This window comes from Hippocampus guttulatus, chromosome 3 (genome assembly GCF_054856545.1).
Source record: "Hippocampus guttulatus isolate MCC_2025c chromosome 3, RoL_Hgut_1.0, whole genome shotgun sequence".
Taxonomy (NCBI): Eukaryota; Metazoa; Chordata; class Actinopteri; order Syngnathiformes; family Syngnathidae; genus Hippocampus; species Hippocampus guttulatus.
Genome location: NC_141263.1, coordinates 12,890,072 through 12,911,780, shown reverse-complemented (window position 1 = coordinate 12,911,780; position 21,709 = coordinate 12,890,072). Strand labels below are relative to the sequence as shown.

Below are 21,709 nucleotides of genomic sequence, written 5' to 3'. Positions count from 1 at the left end.
CTGATTTCCCACTAAATTCTTGAAAGTCCATGCCGGCTCAGTTGAGACACCTCCCCAACAACTGGGGGTATTTGCAGTACAAAATGAATGTGCGACTGACTGCAAAGACTAAAGTCAGTGTTAGTGTTTTACATTGATGAGTTGAGCGGGGCTTTAAAGCGAGCAGGCATCCAGCGGAGGCAGAATCCAGTCATTCCAAGATAGGTTAATCTTTGGAAGCGTTGGCCTTTTCAAGCAGGATGTAAAACACACACGTGATATGTATATGGAGAATGTGGTCGTCTCAACCAATTAGGAGTAGTTCTCCAAAGGTGCAGGAACGACCTTTTTGTATAATTAGTAATCTTATTTAAAGCAAAGATTTCGAATGGAATTCGAGATTAGTTGTCATGAAAGGCAAATTAAAAGAGTTTGGTGATCCCTAAGGGACTTAAATGTTTTCTTTTTGAAAAGACTTTAAAACACGTGCGCGCGTGCGCACACACACACATACAAAGTCATTCTCTCTCTCCTCATTATGACTGCTCTGTAGTTCTGTGGAAGCCTGTCAGAGGAGGATGGTTGGCATACCTGCAGAGAGCTCCCCTAACAAGGCATGAAATGCAAGTAGAAAAGGCTGCCCTCAACCACCGCCACTTGAATTTGAAGCTTTTTTACCTTCATTTGCACCTAACATTGGTATTTATGTAAGTTTTTGTGATCATACTGCAGCAACTTCAAGGGGCCTGTTTAGAGGAGGGTGGGATGCAGGAAAGGCCAAACTCTAATTGATGGATTCCACTGCAGAACTAGACCAATTAGCCTCTACTCTTCAACATCTAATAAATAAATGAGACGTCTTCACACCAGACAACATGCTTATATATAAAAAGCCTGGTGACTAATACGATTATTGATTTCACCTCTGATACAGACAAATGCAAATAATAGAGAGCTCTTTGACTATTTTAAGTGGCTGATTTAAATGCTCAGCATTTTAAAAAAAGAACAAATTTTCAATCCCTCAGGTCTCTTGCTCTTGATTTCATATCTTGGAGGTTATGTAGTTGCCACCTCTTGGAGTATTAGTGCAAAATCACAGTACTTTTCAACTACCAGCAGAAAGAAAATGTAGACCAATTCATTTGGTGCCCAGAATAGCTGCTGTACAAACGAATGGTCAACAGGGAGTGAGCAAAATTTGGTAAAAGCAATTTCTGAACAAAACGAATTATATTTGAAATTGTGCATATTCAATGAAACAAACCAACAGGCGAATGGATTCAGGTTCCCCAGACTGGCAAAGGTAGTGTATTGCTACACAATGCATCCGCTCAATTTTTACATGCCAACGAGTTCATTTTCGTGAACACAAATGTAGAGGCTACAGTTTGTTTTCGTTGGCTTGAGTTTGACACTGTGAAGTGCTTTAGCTTGGAGCCTCAGAATAATTTGACTTTCTGTACGCAGTTTTGCACTGCTGTGAACAGCATTTCTTTTGTTGAACAAATGTCAATGTAATACCTCTCCAAAAACTACAAACTATTTGGAGCAAAAAATTGGTTGTGGAAGATCACACTTATTGACAATTTTGCTCCTCCAATTAAAATGAACAAATTGATCGTCACACTTCAATTGTCCAAGGAAATTTTTTCAAGTGTCCCATCTTAGCCGTATATGTTTATGCTCTTTGTTTTTAAGGAAGACATAGCCTTAACACATGCGTGCGCACACAAACACACACAAAATATTTCTTTGAAGGGCAAACATGACAAGCAGAGAGAAACAGTGCGCAAAGTGAAGCTGCGTTTACAATTGGGCATCAAGCACAAACAGCACGTGAACAAAATCAAACACACCAGCCGCGTGGTAGTCAAACACTAGACATTTGCTCCCCTTCACTTATCTCTGAAGCCTAAAAACAGAGACACACACAGAACTCGATTTCACTCATCTCGGCCTTTATAGGTGGGTTGCCCCACATGCCAAATTCTGGCAGCACCCCCCTGTTGACCCACCAGACCCCCCTTCCTCTGGGTGTTCAATTTTTTTTTGGGGGGGGGGGGTGTTTTGAAAGAGAGTGGCAAGTGGCGTCCACTGTGTGTTCTTTTAGATGGATCAATAGCTCAGTGTGTGAGAGAGTGTCTTAAGAGCTGTTGTGTGGTGCTCTCAGCTGTGGCAGACCTGTTAGTGCTGCAGAGGAGTGCTGCGCGCCCCTGCCTCGGTACCAGCAGTGGCCTGAGGGGGGCTTTTAGTACGGACACAAATGTCAGCCACACATAGACTATTAGTGTTTAGTGCAGTTATTAAATGGACTTTATTTGTCCTTTAGGAGGCTAAAAGGCTCACTTAAAGGGGGCCTGCGTGACACCGGGACAATTTGCGAGTTGGGTAACTTTGGGCTCGCTCATAGCAGACACATGAGCACAGATAAGTGTAAAGGCTGTGGGAGCCGTGTGTGTGTGTGCGTGTGAGAATAAGAGTGAGTGTATGCTAAAAGGCACTTAGGCCATAACATATCTCACTGGGGTCTGGTAGCAGCGTATTTTGCGGTCAGAGGCTTTTTAAAAGGTTAATGTTAATCTATACCAAACAAAGCCCATGAGGAGCTTTTACAGCTCTGGACAGTTGAGTGAAATGGGCTTGATGAAATGGTAACTAATGCACTACACGGCCCGCTGTAAGTACCACAATAAGCAAAATAGATCCCAGATTTGATGTATTATGTATTGTGCAAACTCGGTACTGCAAGTGCTCATGTACCGTGAGTGTTACAGCGTGTTCTTGGTGGAACGAGCAAGTGAGGGGTTGGTAGTCCAATGTGACCCGCGTGTTTATCTACTGTACACGGAAGAGTGTTTTCTTTAATGCATATGAAGCAGGTCGGCGCTGTGCCGCCGTTGCACGTGAGGCCATGCTTAGACGCCCGCGGAATCGGCCCGCTTATCAAAAAGAGAACATGAAAAGTCACTCGGGTTCCCGCGGCCATAAATCACGCCTCGCTATTTGTCTCCTTATCACTCCAGGTGTGCCGATGCTCTCCGTCCAGCCCAAAGGGAAACAGAAGGGGTGCGCTGGCTGCAATCGCAAGATTAAAGACCGCTACCTACTCAAAGCCCTGGACAAATACTGGCATGAGGACTGTCTCAAATGTGCCTGCTGCGACTGCCGCCTTGGGGAGGTGGGCTCCACCCTTTATACGAAAGCCAACCTCATCCTGTGCCGTCGGGACTACCTGAGGCAAGAAAGACACACAATCACTTCACCGCAGTCGCCGCAAACACAAAGGACGGCATTACAACACAGTACACGTTATGTGAGAGGATCACCAAAGTTTTATTTGCCGCTAAGTGGAGTGTAGCAGGTGCATATTTTACCAGAGGCTCCATTCATGGGAACTGCTGAAGATTTTTTTATTTTTTTGATATCGTGGAATCCATCCAGGCAAAAGCCACACTCAGCAGAGTAGTAGACGGCGTTTTAATACTTTAAGCTACATCTGAACCTCTTTGACAATGGCATTCCATCTCCCGTGAAACACATTACCTTTGTGGAAAAGCAATAACAACAAGAACTTCAAAAACAATAGGATGTTTTTTTTCAAATTCTGACATTTGTCTTGCCTTTTTCTAAAGCAATCACTCCAAAAGGATCAAGGTCAAAGCTAAACAAAAATCCCAACAAATTAGTTCCACTTCACAATGCCATATCCTGCCAGGGCTTTCTTGTGTGTTAGTATTCGACACCTTTTTCTTGAGACATCACCAATTTGTGGCCTGGCATGTACATTACACTGTTTTCATTTCTCCGTTATTGATTTAACCACTAGTCCCGTCTACATGAAATTTTCAAATCCCAAAAACAGACGTGTATTAACCATGGACAATTGTCCATTAATGCTCTCTTGTGCCCCCTACAGTTGCAGTATGTGTAATGTGCGCATAAGCTCCAGTGATAAATATAATTAAAGAAAGAAGCCAAGCAAAGAAATGAAACCGACAAACACAAGTGTAGCTTTATCAACTCAATGTGTTATTTTATTTCACATGCCGCAAAGGTTTTGCAAGAACACGACTCTCAACAGTAAATCCGTCCATGCGCTGAGCAATGTGAGCAGTCATGACCAAAAGCACAGTGAGCAACTTGTTTTGTTGCAATTTGATATTTGACTGGTAGATGAATACACTGTACTGTATATCGGCCAAATGAACGCCATTTCGTATCACATGAGGTTACACAGCAAAAACATGTTTCCTGTTGTGTTGTATGCATTATGTTTCACAAAAAGACTTAAGTGTATTGAAAATGTTATATTTAACTATGGCTAAAAAGCAAATCGTGAAGAGTCTCTGTCACCGAAAGGTTCATCTAACTTGCATCAGTGTTAGTGCTACAGTAAATACAACATAACGTGTCTATTCCACCAATATAATACCAAAGCAATGTGGGGTCACCATGGCGTGTGCGTGCACTGTAGAAAATCACAATGTTTTCAAGAAAGCTGTTAGTAGCTGTCAGTAAGATTCATATACTTTGCCCTTGTAAGCAAAAGACCTGCCATTTAGAAGGCTTTCAGTAGCTGACATGATTGCAGCAAACAGATGACTACTCAAATCAATGTTAGCTGTCTTGGTATTCATTGTCCCGGGTTCTTTTGTTTCTTGTTTTGTTTTCTGTTTACATGAACTAGTGCGCGACGAATGTCATGTCAAGTGAGCTGAACGAAACCTCAAGGTGGCCTTGTTGCTTCACCAGGGTCTTTGTCTCCCCCGACACACACACGCACACGCACACACACACACGGTCTTCAGATATCCCTACCATCTGTTAGTTAAATTAAACATGACCATTTCCTGAGCGTTAAGTCACATTCCCAATGAGATCGGACCACTTATCCGTGAGGGAATCCCCCAGAGGCTGACTTAGAGATGCCGCTGCCCTTGCTACCCGCCCCCTCCTTCTTAAAACCCCCTCCCCTGCAAAGTCCTCCCCCATTCACCAATTCCCCTTCTGCCCACGTCTGTCCAATCCCTCATTGACACGCTCAACCTTCTTCCTACAGGTTTTAATTGGTTCATTATTCTGATTTAGAGCAACATGCTCCAACTGCGCTCATCATTTCAAATCGCCACAAATATTCTAGTTGAGAATACCTTCATCAACTCTTTCCTCCTACCTACATATGGTAAAAGAAAGTCTACACCCCATTGTTCAAATGGCCTGTTTCCTTTTTTGTTTTTGATATAGAGAGAGAGAGAGAGAGAGAGAGAGAGAAACCCCACACAGGCACAGGGAATACATGCAAACTCTAGACAGGAAGGTCAGAGCCTGGAATCTAACCCTAAACCTCTGTACTGTGAGGCAAGTGTGCAAACCCGTCAACCACCTTCCAACCCACTTTTTTGTGCCGCTAGTCATTTTCGTGGGGATACATTTTCAAAGAACGACAAATAAAATATCACTCATCATGATACGCTTCAATGAGCCGGCCTGTATAAACACACACCAGGTATAAGAGGGTGTGCGTACTTGTCTTACATAATTGTACTTTTGCTTCCCTTCTCACAAAGGTGATTTAAAAATTCAGCTGCGTTGTACAGGTTATAGGTCACATTGATAGTGGAAAAAAAGTTTTTAAATGATTCATCTTGGACTTCTTTTTTGGGGAACAAATTTGGACGGGGGTGCGTAGACTTTTTACATCCACTATGACTCACTCAGGGACCCTCGTGACATTTTTCTTGCATCTCAGATTTTCCCTGGACCCACAAGGAGCCCACAGCCCACTCCAGAGGTGCTTAGGGATGTTACATGAAGTTAGACCATTGCCATCCATTAGATCCCACCCTTGGTTAATGGTTTAAAGAACCAGTGAAAGCTCCGTCCGCTAATACCCCCGTGCTGCCCCCAGAAGGGACAGACGTGCATACGAAGTAATAATAAATGGGAATATGAGCAAGTGAAGGCAAAAATCATGAAGCGCAGAGTTTCGCGTGTAAAAAATATATCGGCTGAAAGGACACTGTGAGTGCATTGCTGGCACATTGGAGGAAATATGAAACGCTTTTGCGCACATTAACCCCGGGCGAGATGTTGAGGTCAGAGATGGGGTGTAAAAAGGAGACGGCTGAAGAAAATCAAGAATTCTTAACAGCAAATTGTGGATTTTTGAAAATAAAGTGGGTTTCACGCTCCGCTTTTGGTCAGGAGTGCCTGCTCTTCAGAATGAAACAACAATGGCCAGAGCTGCTTGACTAATTGCTATTAAAAACCTCGCTTTGGGTATCGCGCCGATTGTGTTGACGTCGACCATCGCCTTCCCTTCTTCCTCTTTGCTTCCTCTTCGGTGAACTAAGATGAAGGCATCCCTTACCTGCAGTCATGAAGCGAAATCCGTGCACTGAATTAGCCTTCTCTACTACATTAAAAACAAGCGGGTGGATCAAACACACTTTGGTTATTTCCCAGGCTTTGGAACCCTGCCATGCTCCCATTAATTATTATAGGAGCTCCATCTGTGATTGTCCTTCAGTGGCATTAGCAGCTTATTGAATGCACTCACGCGTTCCCGAATCTTCAACACACACGTACACACATCTGTGCCACGGTCCCCCACTGCCCTCCAAATGATTGCACTACAGAAAGTTCACAAATACAACACCTATTTTATTATTTTTTTTAGACCCCACCGTTATCAGTAAAGGATAATAACATATTAATTAGGTGTTTCATTTATGTCAAGGGCCCTGTATCATTTGACTCCACCCGAGGCTTGACAATCTAGTTGTGATTGTGATCACCTGCACCGAATTAATTTAATCTCCTGTTTCATATATAAGAGAGGCCCTAATAGTCATCCACTTATCAAACGGGCAGCATAATTAACTGAAAGAGGAAAATGTTTCCAAGATAATGAACAGTACAATTTATCCACAAACTGCTGATGGGGATGATAGCTCCAGCTGGGCGTGTCCATCTTTTCAAATCTGTCATGTCCTGATGGCAGACTTGAAGAAAGTACCTGAAAGCGATACAAAAGTACAGTGGTGCCTTGAGATATTAGTTTCATTTGTTTCGGGACCACGCTTGTAACTTATATCGTTCCTTTCTCAGATCACCTTAATCCAACTGACCCCATCCACCAAGACCCCCGTCCAATCAAAAAATGTTATAATGTGTATTTTCATGAAAAAAAAATAGCACTCAATCATATATTACTATGGTGTACAATGCATATGTACCGGACCAAAAATAATAATTGAAGGCCATTCCAAATGCACTGAAGAGGGTTTAAAAAATATATATCTTTTGAACCTGAAGAATTCTTGAAAAAAAATGGGTGAACCACCATTTAGTGTTTTCCATGGAAAAATAGAGGTTAGTTCCTCCCCCCAAAAAACACACACAAAAACAAATGATTAATCCAAAACTCAAAAAAGGTATTGAAAAATACTGAATCGGTGAATCCACAGGTGCTGAAATCTAAGTTTGTGGGGGCCCACTGTAATGACGGAATTATTATGATTATTATTTTTTGCCATCAATTGAATGGACTTTGTGCTGCAGTGTGAAAGAGACCAACAGATAGCAAACGTTAGCCTGGACATCACATTAACCGTAGCCGTCTAAAAATAGAATCGGTACGCACAGAAGCATTTCACGTAATATGCAGTCCGGTCTTAAAAGAAGGCAATGCACGAAGTCATTGTGGGAGATGAAAGTTTTTGACATGAGCAAAGTAGTACACTGATAAAACGAAAGGCGGCACTCCTTTCACTAAGAGCTCGTTGAAGTTTGACAATAGAGGAGGGAGAGCAGAGTTTCTCTGATTTCTTACTGCTACCCAACATCAGCCCATAAGTTAAAGCCTTCTGGCACCACACTCGAGGACTTAACAGTTGATTACCGGGTCATTATTTGAGTCTCCCAGCTTTAAAACCAACATGGTGGTATTTCATATTCTGCTGGGTTTTGCCCTTGCTGGTGTGAAGCCTTTTGTCTGACCACATCTGTGGAGAAGACAGGATGACCTTTAACCCCAGTGTCAGTCCTAAGAACATGCAAGTGACACCGTCTGGGATTTTCTGATCTCTGATTCCGCATAAAATGTTATTTCCTCTGCGTTTAGTCCATACGCTAAGTAACTAATTACTACTTTGTAACTTAATTTCCCCAGTGTGGGACAAATAAAGGATATCTTATCTTATCTTAAAACATTTGTTTCCTGAAGCATAAAAGCTGCGACTGAAAGCTAATGCAGAATGGTAAAGAACAAAAAATAAGCAGAGTATTATCATTCATAACAGTACCATTGTAGTGAATCGAAAGGTTGGGTGCCACGTGGTATTTGTCACAAATACCGCGACAGCATGAGGTACACCTGCACCATCTCATGACATCCTGTGCAAGAGCAAATTCAGCCTTTACAATGATTATAATACTCAATTTACATCAAGGTTCAGTTAAAATGTGTCTATTAATATGCTTAATAGCTTGCAGTGATGTGTAACTGGGCTGCAGTACACCCAATGGCGTTTCTAAAACTAAATTTACCCTTTTCAAATGCATAAATGAAGACTGCTCTTTTATATGAGGTTCATTTAATTGTGTAGTTGTGTCTAATATTACATCAAGTGAGTGCACTGTCAGTGACAAACTGAAAGAAGCAATTTCACTGTCACATCTGTTCAGGTCAATCCAAATAAATGAATCCCAGAAGTGTTTAGTTTTAATGAGCTTTTTATACTTCAAACCTCAATATAGTGCAGACGATTGATTGACAAATTCAGATGACCTGAAATGTAATTAGATGTACTTTACATGGCATCACGCACATGAGGTAGAATGAGGAACTTCCCTTTGGAGACCACTGATTCATTCTGTCCATATAAGAAGAGGGATTAAATGACACCTGCGTGTTCACTTTTACAATTAAGGCTCAACACGTTATTTATATATGATGAACACACACACACACACACACACGGTGGTGTATGGTTGCGATATGATGTACTGTTTTACACATTTGAAGAACGACAGTATTTGACCAGGATGAGCTACTCCTGTTGTATCTGGTTGAAAACAATTATGATCATAAACACTAAATCATTGGAATCATTTCACACAAGATTTGTAAGAACACGATGCAAGTCCGTTCGTCATTGCACTCGGCAAGTTAAGAATCGCTTTGGCAAGCGAAATCTTCATTTGTCATCCATGGATTTTTAATCAGAGTAATATGCATGCATTCATAAGATAAAGATTTGTTCATTTAGCCATTTTAAAGATCAATTCTTATTTATTATCAGTCTGTGTCCCAGCTAACATCCACACCTTGGAGCCTGATGTTTGACATGCTGTTGTGCATTTTGCAATGTTGTTACGGTGTACTGTTGCTTCCCATCAGGCTCCACTCAAGAGAGCAGAAGTGTTTTTTGTTTTTTTTCAGTTCAACTCCAGAAGCTTTTTAGCTTCACCCGAATGTAAATGTGTTTGAATATATCTCTTCAGCTCTTATCTCCTCTTAGCAGGGAAAAAAAGCCCGATTGGACCGTGAACCTCTGCTGATGTTATAACCCGGACTCATCATTTACTGGTGGAAATACGGCGCGCACTGTCAGATCAGCACAATTTCATATATTTTGCCTCTCAATTTGTTGGTGTCGAGAGAACAAAATGGGCAGGGTATTTGCCTGCCATGTAGCAAATAAAATTGAGAAGCAGATCAGCTTAGCGAGAATGAAGTAGATCCTTCATCATTTAAAACCAGTCAGGTTATTCAGAGGGACATGGCATGCTTACGGCCTGTGCCATCATTGAACTGCATGTGTATTTCACTGCATATCTATTTAAATAAGGTGACTGCATTTTTTATCCCTTTTTTTTTAGTTTACCGAGCATTCTGTAACTTGGGGTTATTTGAGAGTATACAGTCGACTCAACTCAACCAAATCAGGAAATACAAATGGGTTACTTCAAATGGTTTTATTTCCCCATCTGACCATCATGGCCACACACCAAACTGCTATATTCATGCAAGATCATACTAAAGTGGCACATGATTGAAACTGACCCTCTTTACCCACCATTCATGTTCCGATACATGAAACTATTAGGATTATTTCAACACAAGTTTAAACTATTTGTTATTCGTGTTTGTAATGTGATATAAGTTGTACTTTTTAAAAATATTTCTTAGTTCTCTCTCTTATTCAGAAAAAGATCTGCAAATAAGAGGTGCGGCGTGCTTGCTTCAAGTTGTTGACACTAGTGCCTGGACTTGGAAGTGTCCTGACTTGTGCAGTTTTCAAGATAAGAAAAAAATATATATTTTTTTTTTGGCGTCGACTTGTGAGCAAAAAAAAAAAAAAGATTAGATGTGCGAGATGATGGCAGCAAACTCAATTCACAACAAGCAGCAGAAGCTGAGCAGACAGTGAATAAAAAAGGCTTCAAGCTGTTCATTGCCACCAGCAGCTGGAGTTTCCTTTAATACTAAACATAAAGCAAAGAGAATTACCCGTTGCACATTTAAAACAATACAACTTTGCATACACAATGCCCATTAGTTTAATGGTAACACACAATACAAAAAGAAATAGCATTGATAGTGATGGCGTTATAACCCTTTAAGCAACAGTATTTCGACAAAAAGCAACACATTTTGAAAGACAATCTAACAATACTTCCAGGCATATACACTTGATCCTCTGTGAAAAACGAATACTACCATTGCAAGCTTACCGAAACAGTCTAAAAAACTCTTCTTTGTCCAACGTGCACCACATGAAGCGCAAGAGTGGCACTTCCATTTATGTCAGTGGGGAAAGATGACAGATGATGTAAGGTTTTGAATTTTGATTCATGAAAACTGACACATACAACAAAAGTGAACGAAATGTATACTCCAAACACAAAAATTTTCAACCAAACTAGATATTAACGTAAGTCTGATAGCTTAATGCTAAAACACAGTGTCGAACGCCTTAAATGGTTCACAGAAATGAGCGTGAAGGCAAAGGTAATTCAAAACTTTCAAACACCTACTAAGTCACATCACACACACAACAAAAGAGAATTCGTCATTGTATATTTGAAAGCCAAAATGTTCAACCAAACGTAGTCATGTACTCTCTCTGCTTAGTAGGGGACCTTCTCTGCTTCTTCCCTTAATTATGCTGCATCCAGTAGAGCTCCAAGTTGCCCAGCACGTTGCGGCACAGCATGGTCTTCAACGTAACGCTGTACACTATACTTCTAATTGTGTCTTCTTACATCAGAATCAGAATCATCTTTATTGACCAAGTATGTAGAACACACAAGGAATTTGTCTCCGGTATACACATCTACACTCATGTGACCAAACTGTTGCAAACAGGAAGTGGAAAAACCCATCTCGACTCTCCTGTTGATCGCACATGTACACGGCGTAGTAAACCATTGACTGTAACAGCAAGTTGTTGTCACACTCTTTCTGCTTTACACCCTACGAATCCCTCTGGGTGAACATAACAGCGCTTTCACTCTCCTGCAACTCCTCTGGGCCAGTGGCCTCTAATTAGAAGCGAGGCTGCCGACCGGATGTTTTTTTAACAAGGTGATCGCAGCGGAATGAGAGCAACATAGACAAGGAAAACATTAACACTGTGACTCCTCAATGTGGGCCGTACAAATTTAGGGAGAATACTTTTATGTGGATTAAATATTGCCTCCTGAAAAGCTATAAAGCAGTCATTTTGACTGTTGATTATATAAATCTATCAGTACTTATAAAACTCCACATTAACCCGTTCATACACCCTGTAACCTGATAACAAGATAAGCTGTCCACTAGTGACCGCTGTCCGTAAAAGGGTTGAACGTGAATACAGACAGACATGTGAAAAGTATGTGTGGCCTTATTTCTTTTTAGCATTAAAATAGCCTTATCTATATCTTGCTTGGCACATGATAGCTGCAATGCATATAGGAAAAGGGTCTTGTTCCACTGAATTCCTTTAATTTTGAGCATGTTTGAAGCAAAAACATTTCGGCACTAGGAGCATGTTCACATCTGTAAAAAGAAAACGACAGCAACATTGCTGCATGAACAACACTGAAGAGCAGAACTAAAAACACTTGTCGAACAGGTGAAGGCCAACAGGGCATGCTTGGAGCTGATTGCCTGACATTGTACCATTGAGATCAATTCAATAGATGACGCAGATACTTAACTCATTCACTGACGCAGGTGTTGGTATTCGTCAGTTGGAATCCAAACGTCTCCTGCTACTGACGTCTGTGAAAGAACTTTAATGGCTAACAGATCCCTGTAGATGGCGGTGTTGCGTCACTTTGGAGTCGAGATTAGTGTATCTATTGAATAGACTGTAGATTAAAGTTTGAATCTGGGCATCTCACATCGATTATGAGGGAGAGAAATGCCAACACAACGGTAGTCAAACAGGTTAATGCACCTTGCATTTGAACAGAGCATGTATATGGATGGTATATATGGACACAGTAGGCAGTTGAAAATGCGTGTCGGAATGGTGAAATAACATTCCAGTTTATGATATGAAAGACGAACCCCATGTGAAAAAAGGCCACTAACGTCATGCCGCGTTTCCTCATTTTATATAAAACCGTCTGCCATAAAGAACGCTTTCTTAGTCTTGTTTTTGTTTTATAATTTGAAGCATCACAAAATCAAAAACTATGGGCATCAAAGTCACTCTTCCAACTCGACATATTTCTTTTCACAAAAAGCTCATGCTTTTTGGGTCAGAAACGGGGTTTTCTGGTGAAACCAACCCATGTCCTACCGCTGATTACTAAAAAAAGGGAGAAGCTAGAAAATGTTTTACTTTAATGCAATTAGCAAAATACTAAACTCATAAAATAAAATTAAAAAGTAGCAAGGAAACTCGGTGAATAAACTACAAAAAGAAAGAAAACAAAATGAATTGGTTAACGTGACAAACGACATCCACGACAGACACAATGGCCTGATGAAGACTAAAAGGAAACCATGTGAAAGCAAGATTATCAAAAGGAACATTCTCAAAGTCAGAAGCACTGTAATCAGAATCTGCTCCTTTTTTGGAGTAATCCGTGTAAAAAGAGAACATGTTTATGGCTGAGAAAAAAAATAAAAAGTGAGAAAAATGTGTCCATTCATGTAAAAAAAAAAAAAAATGTTTGAACTTGCAGCTCCATTATAAAACAAAGACATTTGCGCAAAACCCAGCTGGCTTTGCTTTGCAGATCGACACATTAGTTCTTTTTCATTTGGGAGAAGGAAAACAATTTGAGCAGCCCAAATGATTTACCTCAGACTTGTTGTTGTTGTTTTTGCATTGTGCAAGGGATATACTGTATGCTTTGAAGGCGATTAAAGCCATGTGATCATTTTAATTAGATCATTAGGCGAGAATTAAGATCTATGTTTGTTTCTCTCATTAACTCCAACACCGAGCAGGCGCCAGGAAAGATTTGTGGATTTCATGCAGCATATTGCCATTCACCCCCCTCCATCTTTCCAAGTTCTCTTTTTGTCACGCTCGCTGTCAGTATATTTTTTCTGCTCTTATATTCCATCAAGGTAAAGGGAAGCTAGGTTAATCTGTGTCTGTGCTCTCTGTCTTGCAGGCTCTTTGGTACGACGGGAAACTGCGCAGCCTGCAGTAAACTGATCCCAGCCTTTGAGATGGTGATGAGAGCCAGAGATAATGTTTACCATTTGGACTGTTTTGCCTGTCAGCTTTGTAACCAGAGGTAAGCAATAGGCATTAAAAAAAAAAAAGCTTTCAGACGGCCGATCGCTTTTCAACCTCAGAAGATGCAGAAATAGCTTCTCTCTTCACGCGCAACCCAGTTGACTGTCTGGTTTGACGAATGCGCAGGCCGCACCGGCAGAATCCAGAGTGAAATTCTGTTGTAAAAATAAAGGTTACCGCATTGTGTTTGTAATGGTCGGCTAATTATTTTTCTTGTCACACACTGGCAGCAGTTTGCAGCTCGATCTGTGAATCTAATTGCAAGGGCGCAGCAACATTAACTCTTCAGAGGCAGCCGTTGTCGCTGCCTGCATGGGCCCAGGTGTGAAAGGCTCTTTTCTTAGTCAGGAAACAAGCATCAAATTGGGGTGAACACAAAGCCTTTACAAAGAATATGACATATCCTAATACTGCTTTTTCGCCCATTAGAATACTGTTGGTAATGGCGCCAGTCTGGGAGCAGAATGTCCTTTGAATGCTTGTCAGGGGTGCTGTGACCCTGTTCTTCTGCACAGCACAAACCCATTAACCTTGTGCGGGCCACATTTGGTTACCATAGTGAACACCTGCTGTAAGGGAATTATGACTGTACTCTCTCTCTCTCCTCTCACTTGGAAGATACAGTGTCACCTGGCACAGTATTGACAGTCTCAACAGCATGGCACGTAACCAAAGCCGGTGTTACGCTATAGTTTTGCTCTTCTTGACTGCATGAAGTCACATAAACAGATACGGTGGAGCCTTGAGATACGATTTAGGAGTTTTTCAAGATACGAGCTGGAATTCGGCCGGCTTTTTGCTTTGACTGGCACGTGCAAACGTGAGATATAAGCACTTTGTAGGCGCAGGTGACTCAACTCACATTATAACAAGCTCTATATATATTACAATTAGGCATTATATTATAAGTGAATTCGTATTGCTGATACCAGTTTGAATTTGACTTGGTAGGGGATCAGGTTGGCATTGGAGACATCACGAGCCAAAGCATACTTTAGGTTTTGGGCCTACCAGGATTATATATTTATACAAATTTTGGGACGTACTAAAACTAAATGTTTACAATATTTCAAAATAAATCTTAAACTTAAAATACATTAAAATATGTTGCTCTTCATAAAAATACTTGTCAAAATAACATTCCAGGTATTCCCATTCATGTGCTTTTCATTGAAAGTTCTAATTCCTTTGCTCTGATGCCATTTTGTCAGAGCTGGATACTTTTCTTGGCAACGTGTTTACAGTATTTATATTTGGGGGAACGTTTGTTGTTTGTCAGGATGGCCATTTATCACGGAAACCGATGTGCTGTTTTCTTCATTTTCATCACGGAGAACAACCGCTAACGCGGATACGTGTGAGCAAATATGCAACAGAGCTGCAAAATCATCGCAGGGAGACGATCTTTCCCAGCGTAGCCGTTGCACTGCATTATGGGATTTGTACTTTCATCAGCGTCATCAGCGCTTCACATCACGTCATTAAAAGCAATACAGTGACGTGTGAGGGAATCAAAGTAGGAGGCATTTCCCAGCATGCTTAGCTGTAGTCACAATTATCACCCTTGCCTGTTGGCAAGGCTCTTTAATGTGTTATTCTGTTCAGACATGGTGTAATCATTAAGGTTGTGTCAGTTCTTGTCATGTACAGTTAAATTCTTGTGAATCTGGCACCCTGAGTTACAAAGTTAGTGCAATTAATGACACTCTGGTCTTTCACAGCATTAATGAATCATGTGAATGTTGTTCCATGAACTAGTTCTAGACTAATTGTCATATAAGGCAAATTTCTCAGTGCTGCAGGAAAGAATCACTGAATTAAATCTTCCAACACTTCAGAAAATTTCAGTGGTTTGAACGTTTTTTTAAATTTTTTTATCCAATATAGTACCGTATTTTCCGGACCGTATAAGCCGCACCTAAAAATATCAAATTTTCTCAAAAGCCGACTGCGCCTTATAATCTGGTGCGCCTGATATATGGATCAATATTATGATTTCTTGGATGGAGTGTTTTAAATTTTCTGGAAAGCACTTTGTTACAATTGAAGTGGTTGTGAAAGCTCTATATAAATAAACCTGTTTTGTATTCCCTTTAGTAAAGCTCCATCGAGTGGATGCAGCCACTATTGTCTCTAGTATTCTATGCGCCTTACAATGCGGTGCGCCCCATATATAAAAACAGTTTTAAAATGGGCCATTCATTGAAGGTGCGCCATATACTCTGAAGCGCCTTATAGTGCGGAAAATACGAAAATAAGTGTGCTAAATGCAATTCAGTTGTATGGTGATCATTATTTTGGTAAGTTTGAGAACCAGTGAAATATCAAGTTTGTCAAACAGTATAAGCTATATGACATAATATCCAACAGCCATCCAGTTTTTGCATAAACTAGGCTAACACAACGCATGTTAAAAGATTCCAAGATTCCCACTTTTGAGTGGGGGCAGAAGTCCCACTTAGGACTTGCAAGATGAACTTCAGATAAGTTTCTGGCCTCTGATCCGCCAATATTAAATTCCTGTTAGGTTGCTAATAATGATTATAATAATACATTTTACTTGAAAGCCCTTTTCATAGTATTCAAAGACACCTTACAACAAGAATTAAGAGAAACGGTACAGTTTCAAGCTTAATAGACACAAGTTTTAAAACAAACAAATGTCAAGAAAAGAAAAAAAGAAAGCAAGAAATGATACGCAAAGAGGGTTGCGGAAAACAGGTGTGAGTTTTGAGAAATGACTTGAAGGATGGGAGGTCAGCACACTTGCGGATGTGTTGAGGTAGCGAGTTTTAAAGGGCAGGAGGGGTGACAGATAAGGCTCGGTCCCCCCTGGTTTTGTGCTTGGAGGTTTGCATTTGAGGAGCGGAGGGAGGCGGGTTGGCCGATGTTTCACTGTTGGTTTAATGATGAAATTATCTCATTCCAAGACAGCCACAATTATTCAAAGATTTTTTTGGGGAAGGGAACATTTCGACACACAGACACATCACCTAGTCACATCATAGTCACTAATCATCTGGCATTTATCTCTTTCGACAGGTTTTGCGTGGGCGACAAGTTTTTCCTTAAAAACAACATGATTTTGTGTCAAATGGACTATGAGGAGGGTCAGCTGAACGGGAGCTTCGAGTCACAGGTCCAATAGTGGGGAGCCTCGTACCGTGGCAGCAACAATCAGCTCCACGAGTTCCACAACACCATGGATGTTCTGCTGCACTTGGAAAAAGACAAGCATCTGTCTGCTTGCCTGCAATACTTTTTAAGACCCCATTATTAGTTCCTGAGGACTCTATTGTAAATGTTCAACTTTTTGCCCCTCCCTCACCCCAACACTGAGCAGTTACAAATGTTGATGTACAGTTGTGCCTGCTTAGCTGAGCACGACATTGCTTGTATGTTTTGTGAAACCGGTTCCCGGTTTGTTTTCTTTTAGAAATGGTTAATTGGAGGGTATGTACAGTCTGTTTTCTCTGTATATATAAACTGGAACATTTATTTTATGAAATGTAATGCAATTTTATTACTAGTGTGAATTAAAGATTCTTAAATGTTCATAGTGAGGTTTTTTGTTTGGGTTTTTTTCCTCTTGTACCAAAACCAAAGTTGTTGGAGAGGGAGCCCATCACTTGATTGAAATGTAATCGTGTCTCCAAAACGGCAATGGTGTAAAAAGGCCTTGCAAGAGAAATTATATTTGAAGTCTTTCTTGCAATCATGATGCAACACAATGTGTTTTGTTACATTTTACAGAACTCTGATGGAATTCGATAAACTGTTGAAAATGAAGTCATATTTTATTCGGAATAAAAGAATGCTTCTCCAATCTGTGTTGTTGTGGTGAAACGTGTCACTGAGCTGCTCTCAGTGATTCATGCATTACTAATTGCCGCCTAATAATGAAGATGAATCAGCCTGGGGGGGGAGAAAAAAAAATCTACAAGAGGAAATGCATTAGACGGAGGCAAAAAGGTCGAGTTCAGCTAAACTCCTTAACTGCGGAGGTCTGAAGTATTATGGCCTGGTGCGTGTGTGCATGTGTGTGTGTGTTCCGGTTCCGGGTGTGCACCGCCTACTGCCTGAAGAAAGCTGAAATTTAGAGTATGTGTCACAATTTAGGTGTGAAGGGACACAACAATTCAGTATTTCTAAACTCTTCTGATTATTGTTATGATCTTTCTTTCATTTTAAAGACACTAGCTGGCAAACTTCACATGTCAACCCAAGTAGGACTTTTCTAGCAGCACGCCGCAAAACAGCAATATAATTTGCTCACACGTAAATCAAAGGTGTAAAGAGCAGGAATTAGAAATGCATTAAAAATTCAGCCCCACCAGCAGGTGTTTAAGTAAAGGATTAGGAAGGCGTCCATTATACCACATAAGAGAACATTTTAATTGCAATTTGTGGATTGATTTACAGGGGGAAAACAATCAGGAGCCACACAATGAGGCTGATTGCACATTTTCTTGGGGGTGGGAGGGAATTAATGAGGAAACAGCGCGATTCTGTTTCGAGCAATGAATTCACACTCTGACATGGATGTAACCTTTTATACATGCACTTTTTTTGATTTGAAAAAAAAAATCATTCAAAGGAACAAGGAGCAAATGGGCCACGTTTAACAAAAAAGTTAAAATTTTGAGAAAAATGTAAAGCTACGGCGGCCCGGGGGTCGACTGGTTAGCACGTTGGCCTCACAGTGTAGAGATGCGGGGTTCGATTGCGGCTCATTCTACTATGATTCTGCTCATGCCTACGTGGGTTTTCTCCGGTTTCAAGAATAAAGTCTTAATACAGTATTTAAATAAAATAAAAAAAAGATGGGTTTTTGTGTGAAATAGTTACTGTTACAATTTCCAGATTGAGTGACTACTGTCAGATGTGACAGTAGACGCTTGCCTCGTATTAATTAGCTACTAATCTTAAGTACCTGTTTGATTTTTATTATGTGTAGCTCATTTGTGAAAAGCAAACTTTGGGAACTATAACTTCACAAGATCGTCTTTATGCTGGCAAGTGTTCATTTTGATTTTAAAATTTCAACTTTTCATCTGAATTAAAAAGTATGAGGATTAGGCTTTTTTATCCTAAAAAAAATACATCACTGTTTCTTGTAATCTTCTGACTTTTATCTCGTAACATGGCAAAAATAATGTTTTTGTGGCATTTTCAGCTCAGTATGACCACCATTTTTGGGAGTGCTGCTGGGGTTTGTTCATGCAGGCACAGTGATGCTCAGGTTACCGCTGTTCTTCCTGTTATAATAACAAAACTGGGAGATAAATTCATGTTCTCACATGTTGCCCTCACAGAAACACATAAAATGAACATACGGCATATAAGAATGAAAGGGTGTGTACTTTGCAAGTGGAGCTCATGCAGAGGTGTGTGAAATACATTGTTTGCTGTGGTGCAGAAGTTAGGAAGCATTTAATGTTGTACTTTCAAAGTTTGTTTGAAAACCAAACTCCTCTGTGCTCCCGATGATTGCATTATGGCAGCTGCTTAATGAGCTGAGCCTGTGTCATATGTTGCACACAAGGGGGTGTTAAAAAAAAAAAAAAAAGAGAGCCCATCCCTGGTGCTCATTATGGGCCTCGATTCATGTGACGTTTAATCTCTCTTGACATACATTCCTTGTGACATGGGGACCAGATGTCAGTGGTGTGCACTCCTAATGGATGCACCCACAATTAGAGGGAGACTTTATGTGCCTTTGGGGCCATCAACAAGGTGAACTAATCGTTAGTAATTGTATGGTAAGTTTTGTTGTTGTTTTTCAATTATTTTTATTCTCTTTGCTGCATGTGTGATACGTGATGGGCTGTCACGAAGGAATCTCCATGAATCTATCCATTTTCCGATCCGTTTGATTCTCACAAGGGTCGCGAGGGGTGCTGGAGCCTATCCCAGCCGTCTCCGGGCAAGAGGCGGGGGACACCCTGAAACGGTTGCCAGCCAATCGCAGGGCACACAGAGACATACAACCATCCACGCTCACACCCACACCTAGAGTAAATTTAGAGTGCTGATTCAGCCTGCCATTCATGTTTTTGGAATGTGGGAGGAAACGGGAGTACCCGGAGAAAACCCACGCAGGCCCGGGGAGAAGGCGCAAACTCCACACAGGGAGGCCGGAGCTGAAATTGAACCCGGTACCTCTGCACTGTGAGGTCGACGAGCTAACATTGGACTCAAATAACACTTGAGTTTCCCTAAGGTGCATTACCATTATACTCCAAGGTAAATAACATACTTTTCTTAATCTTTCTTAACAAGGATCCAGCCACGACTGTCACGCTGGCCTGCTCTTTATTTAATTTTTTTCTGGTCACATTTCTCACAGGTCACGAAGCTAAGTTAGTTGGAGAGACAAGTTTAACAGGGCACAGCCATTTAGTGGGAGATATTTTAGTCCCGTACAGTAGTCATTGGATGTACTGTGACGAGCCTTTTTTTTTACTTAAAAAAGCACCAGAACATCGGCTGCAGTTTGTGAGAGGCGTCGTTTGCAAAATGAATGTATTGCGTTGTGGGGACAACAAACAACATAGAGTGTGTTCTAAGTAGCAATAGTCAGTTCTATTACCTGTGATAATGAGTAGAAAGAAAATGCACCCTACCTTGCCTACAGTAGCATGTGCCGGCCGGCCGGTGTCTCACAGGCACGCATATGCGTTCTCGTCTCCAAGCAACCGGAGTTACGATTTGCTCCTATAATTTAAAACTTGTTTTTGTTGTTTTTGAGTTGAAAGTGACCCCAAACCTTCGGCATCTTCAAGTAAGACTGAAGAAGAACCTGAGTCTGAGTCCGGAAGCGGCGATTCAGCATTTACATCTGCATAGGAAGATTGATAGTTCTAACCACTGCTCCATCGAGCTGCCCATATGGATCCAAGAGTTATTTTATTGATTGATTGATTGATTGATTCATAAATCAGTTGATTTTATTAGCCTTGAATCAGCAAAGGAAAAATGACGGCATAGTAAAGTAGCAAAACCAAATACGACAATGACAGATGAGTTATTCTGGGGGGTTTTTTTGTTTTTTTTGCAGCAGCAGAAAGAGTTCAATGAGGTGTCAACAAGAATTAAAGCATTCCATTCATGCAGCATTTTTTGTTTGTTTGGTTTTTTCTTTTACAACTGTGAAGCTAACCGCTAAGCTCGGTCATAGCGTTGATCTGTCACAACCGCCTTGCTGAAACATGGCAGTCCAATTTGCTTCTCTTCACTGCACATCCTCATGCAATATGTGATATATTTTGGAATGGTCCACTTAGCTGAGGCTTAATTTCCACGCAAGTGTTTTTTTTAAGGGGGGATTACTTCACCAGCAGAATTATTTTGCCGTATGCAATATATGAGACCTCCGTCAAAGAGCAGAAGCTTTAGGAATCAGATTCCTTGACAGAAAGGAGCCATGCACACTCATTCAGGGACATATTCTCCCGTTGCTACAGTCAATTTCTTACATCCCTTACTTGCACACTTGTGGAGGTTTTCTGGGACATGTGACTCCCATAGCCACCCATTTGGAAATTATGTCACATTTTAAATGTGAAATTAATTAGTGGATCCGGAAGTTATGCTGATTCTTATGATGTGTGTCCGATTCATCTACAGGTTGCTTTGAAGGAGCATATGTTTTCTTGACTTCACTTTCAATCCAATACAAGTAATTTCAACAGGATACCGTGCGCATATCTGAATGCTTAGGAGACGTTGCAAATCGAGTGAGAGTTGACCAGATTTCCAAGCAACGCAAATTACGTGGCACACGGGATCAAATACAAAAATATCTAACTCATATCTGCTCTGTTTGTGATCGGCACCTCAACAAAGAGGCCCTCGAAAAGTCCGTTGGCGCTGATACTTTTTTTCCCCACCCAATAATATGATAGAATGTCGAGGTTCCTAAAAATTTGTTGTCATGTAACAGGGACACACATATCCAGCCGTTGGGCAGG

General features: G+C 40.9%; 1 protein-coding gene across 2 annotated transcripts in view; it reads left to right on the top strand.

Annotated features, from left to right (window-relative positions):
- The window catches only part of lmo1 (LIM domain only 1), a 36,832-nt gene extending 19,270 nt beyond the window's left edge, over positions 1-17,562 (top strand). For both annotated transcript variants that reach the window (XM_086107187.1, XM_086107188.1), the window contains 3 exons: positions 3,006-3,219; positions 13,609-13,734; positions 16,779-17,562. In XM_086107187.1, the coding sequence (XP_085963313.1) occupies positions 3,006-3,219; positions 13,609-13,734; positions 16,779-16,884 (446 nt within the window). In that variant the 3' untranslated portion in view covers positions 16,885-17,562. The remainder of the gene's footprint in view (positions 1-3,005; positions 3,220-13,608; positions 13,735-16,778) is intronic.
- Positions 17,563-21,709: the final 4,147 nt, after the last annotated feature.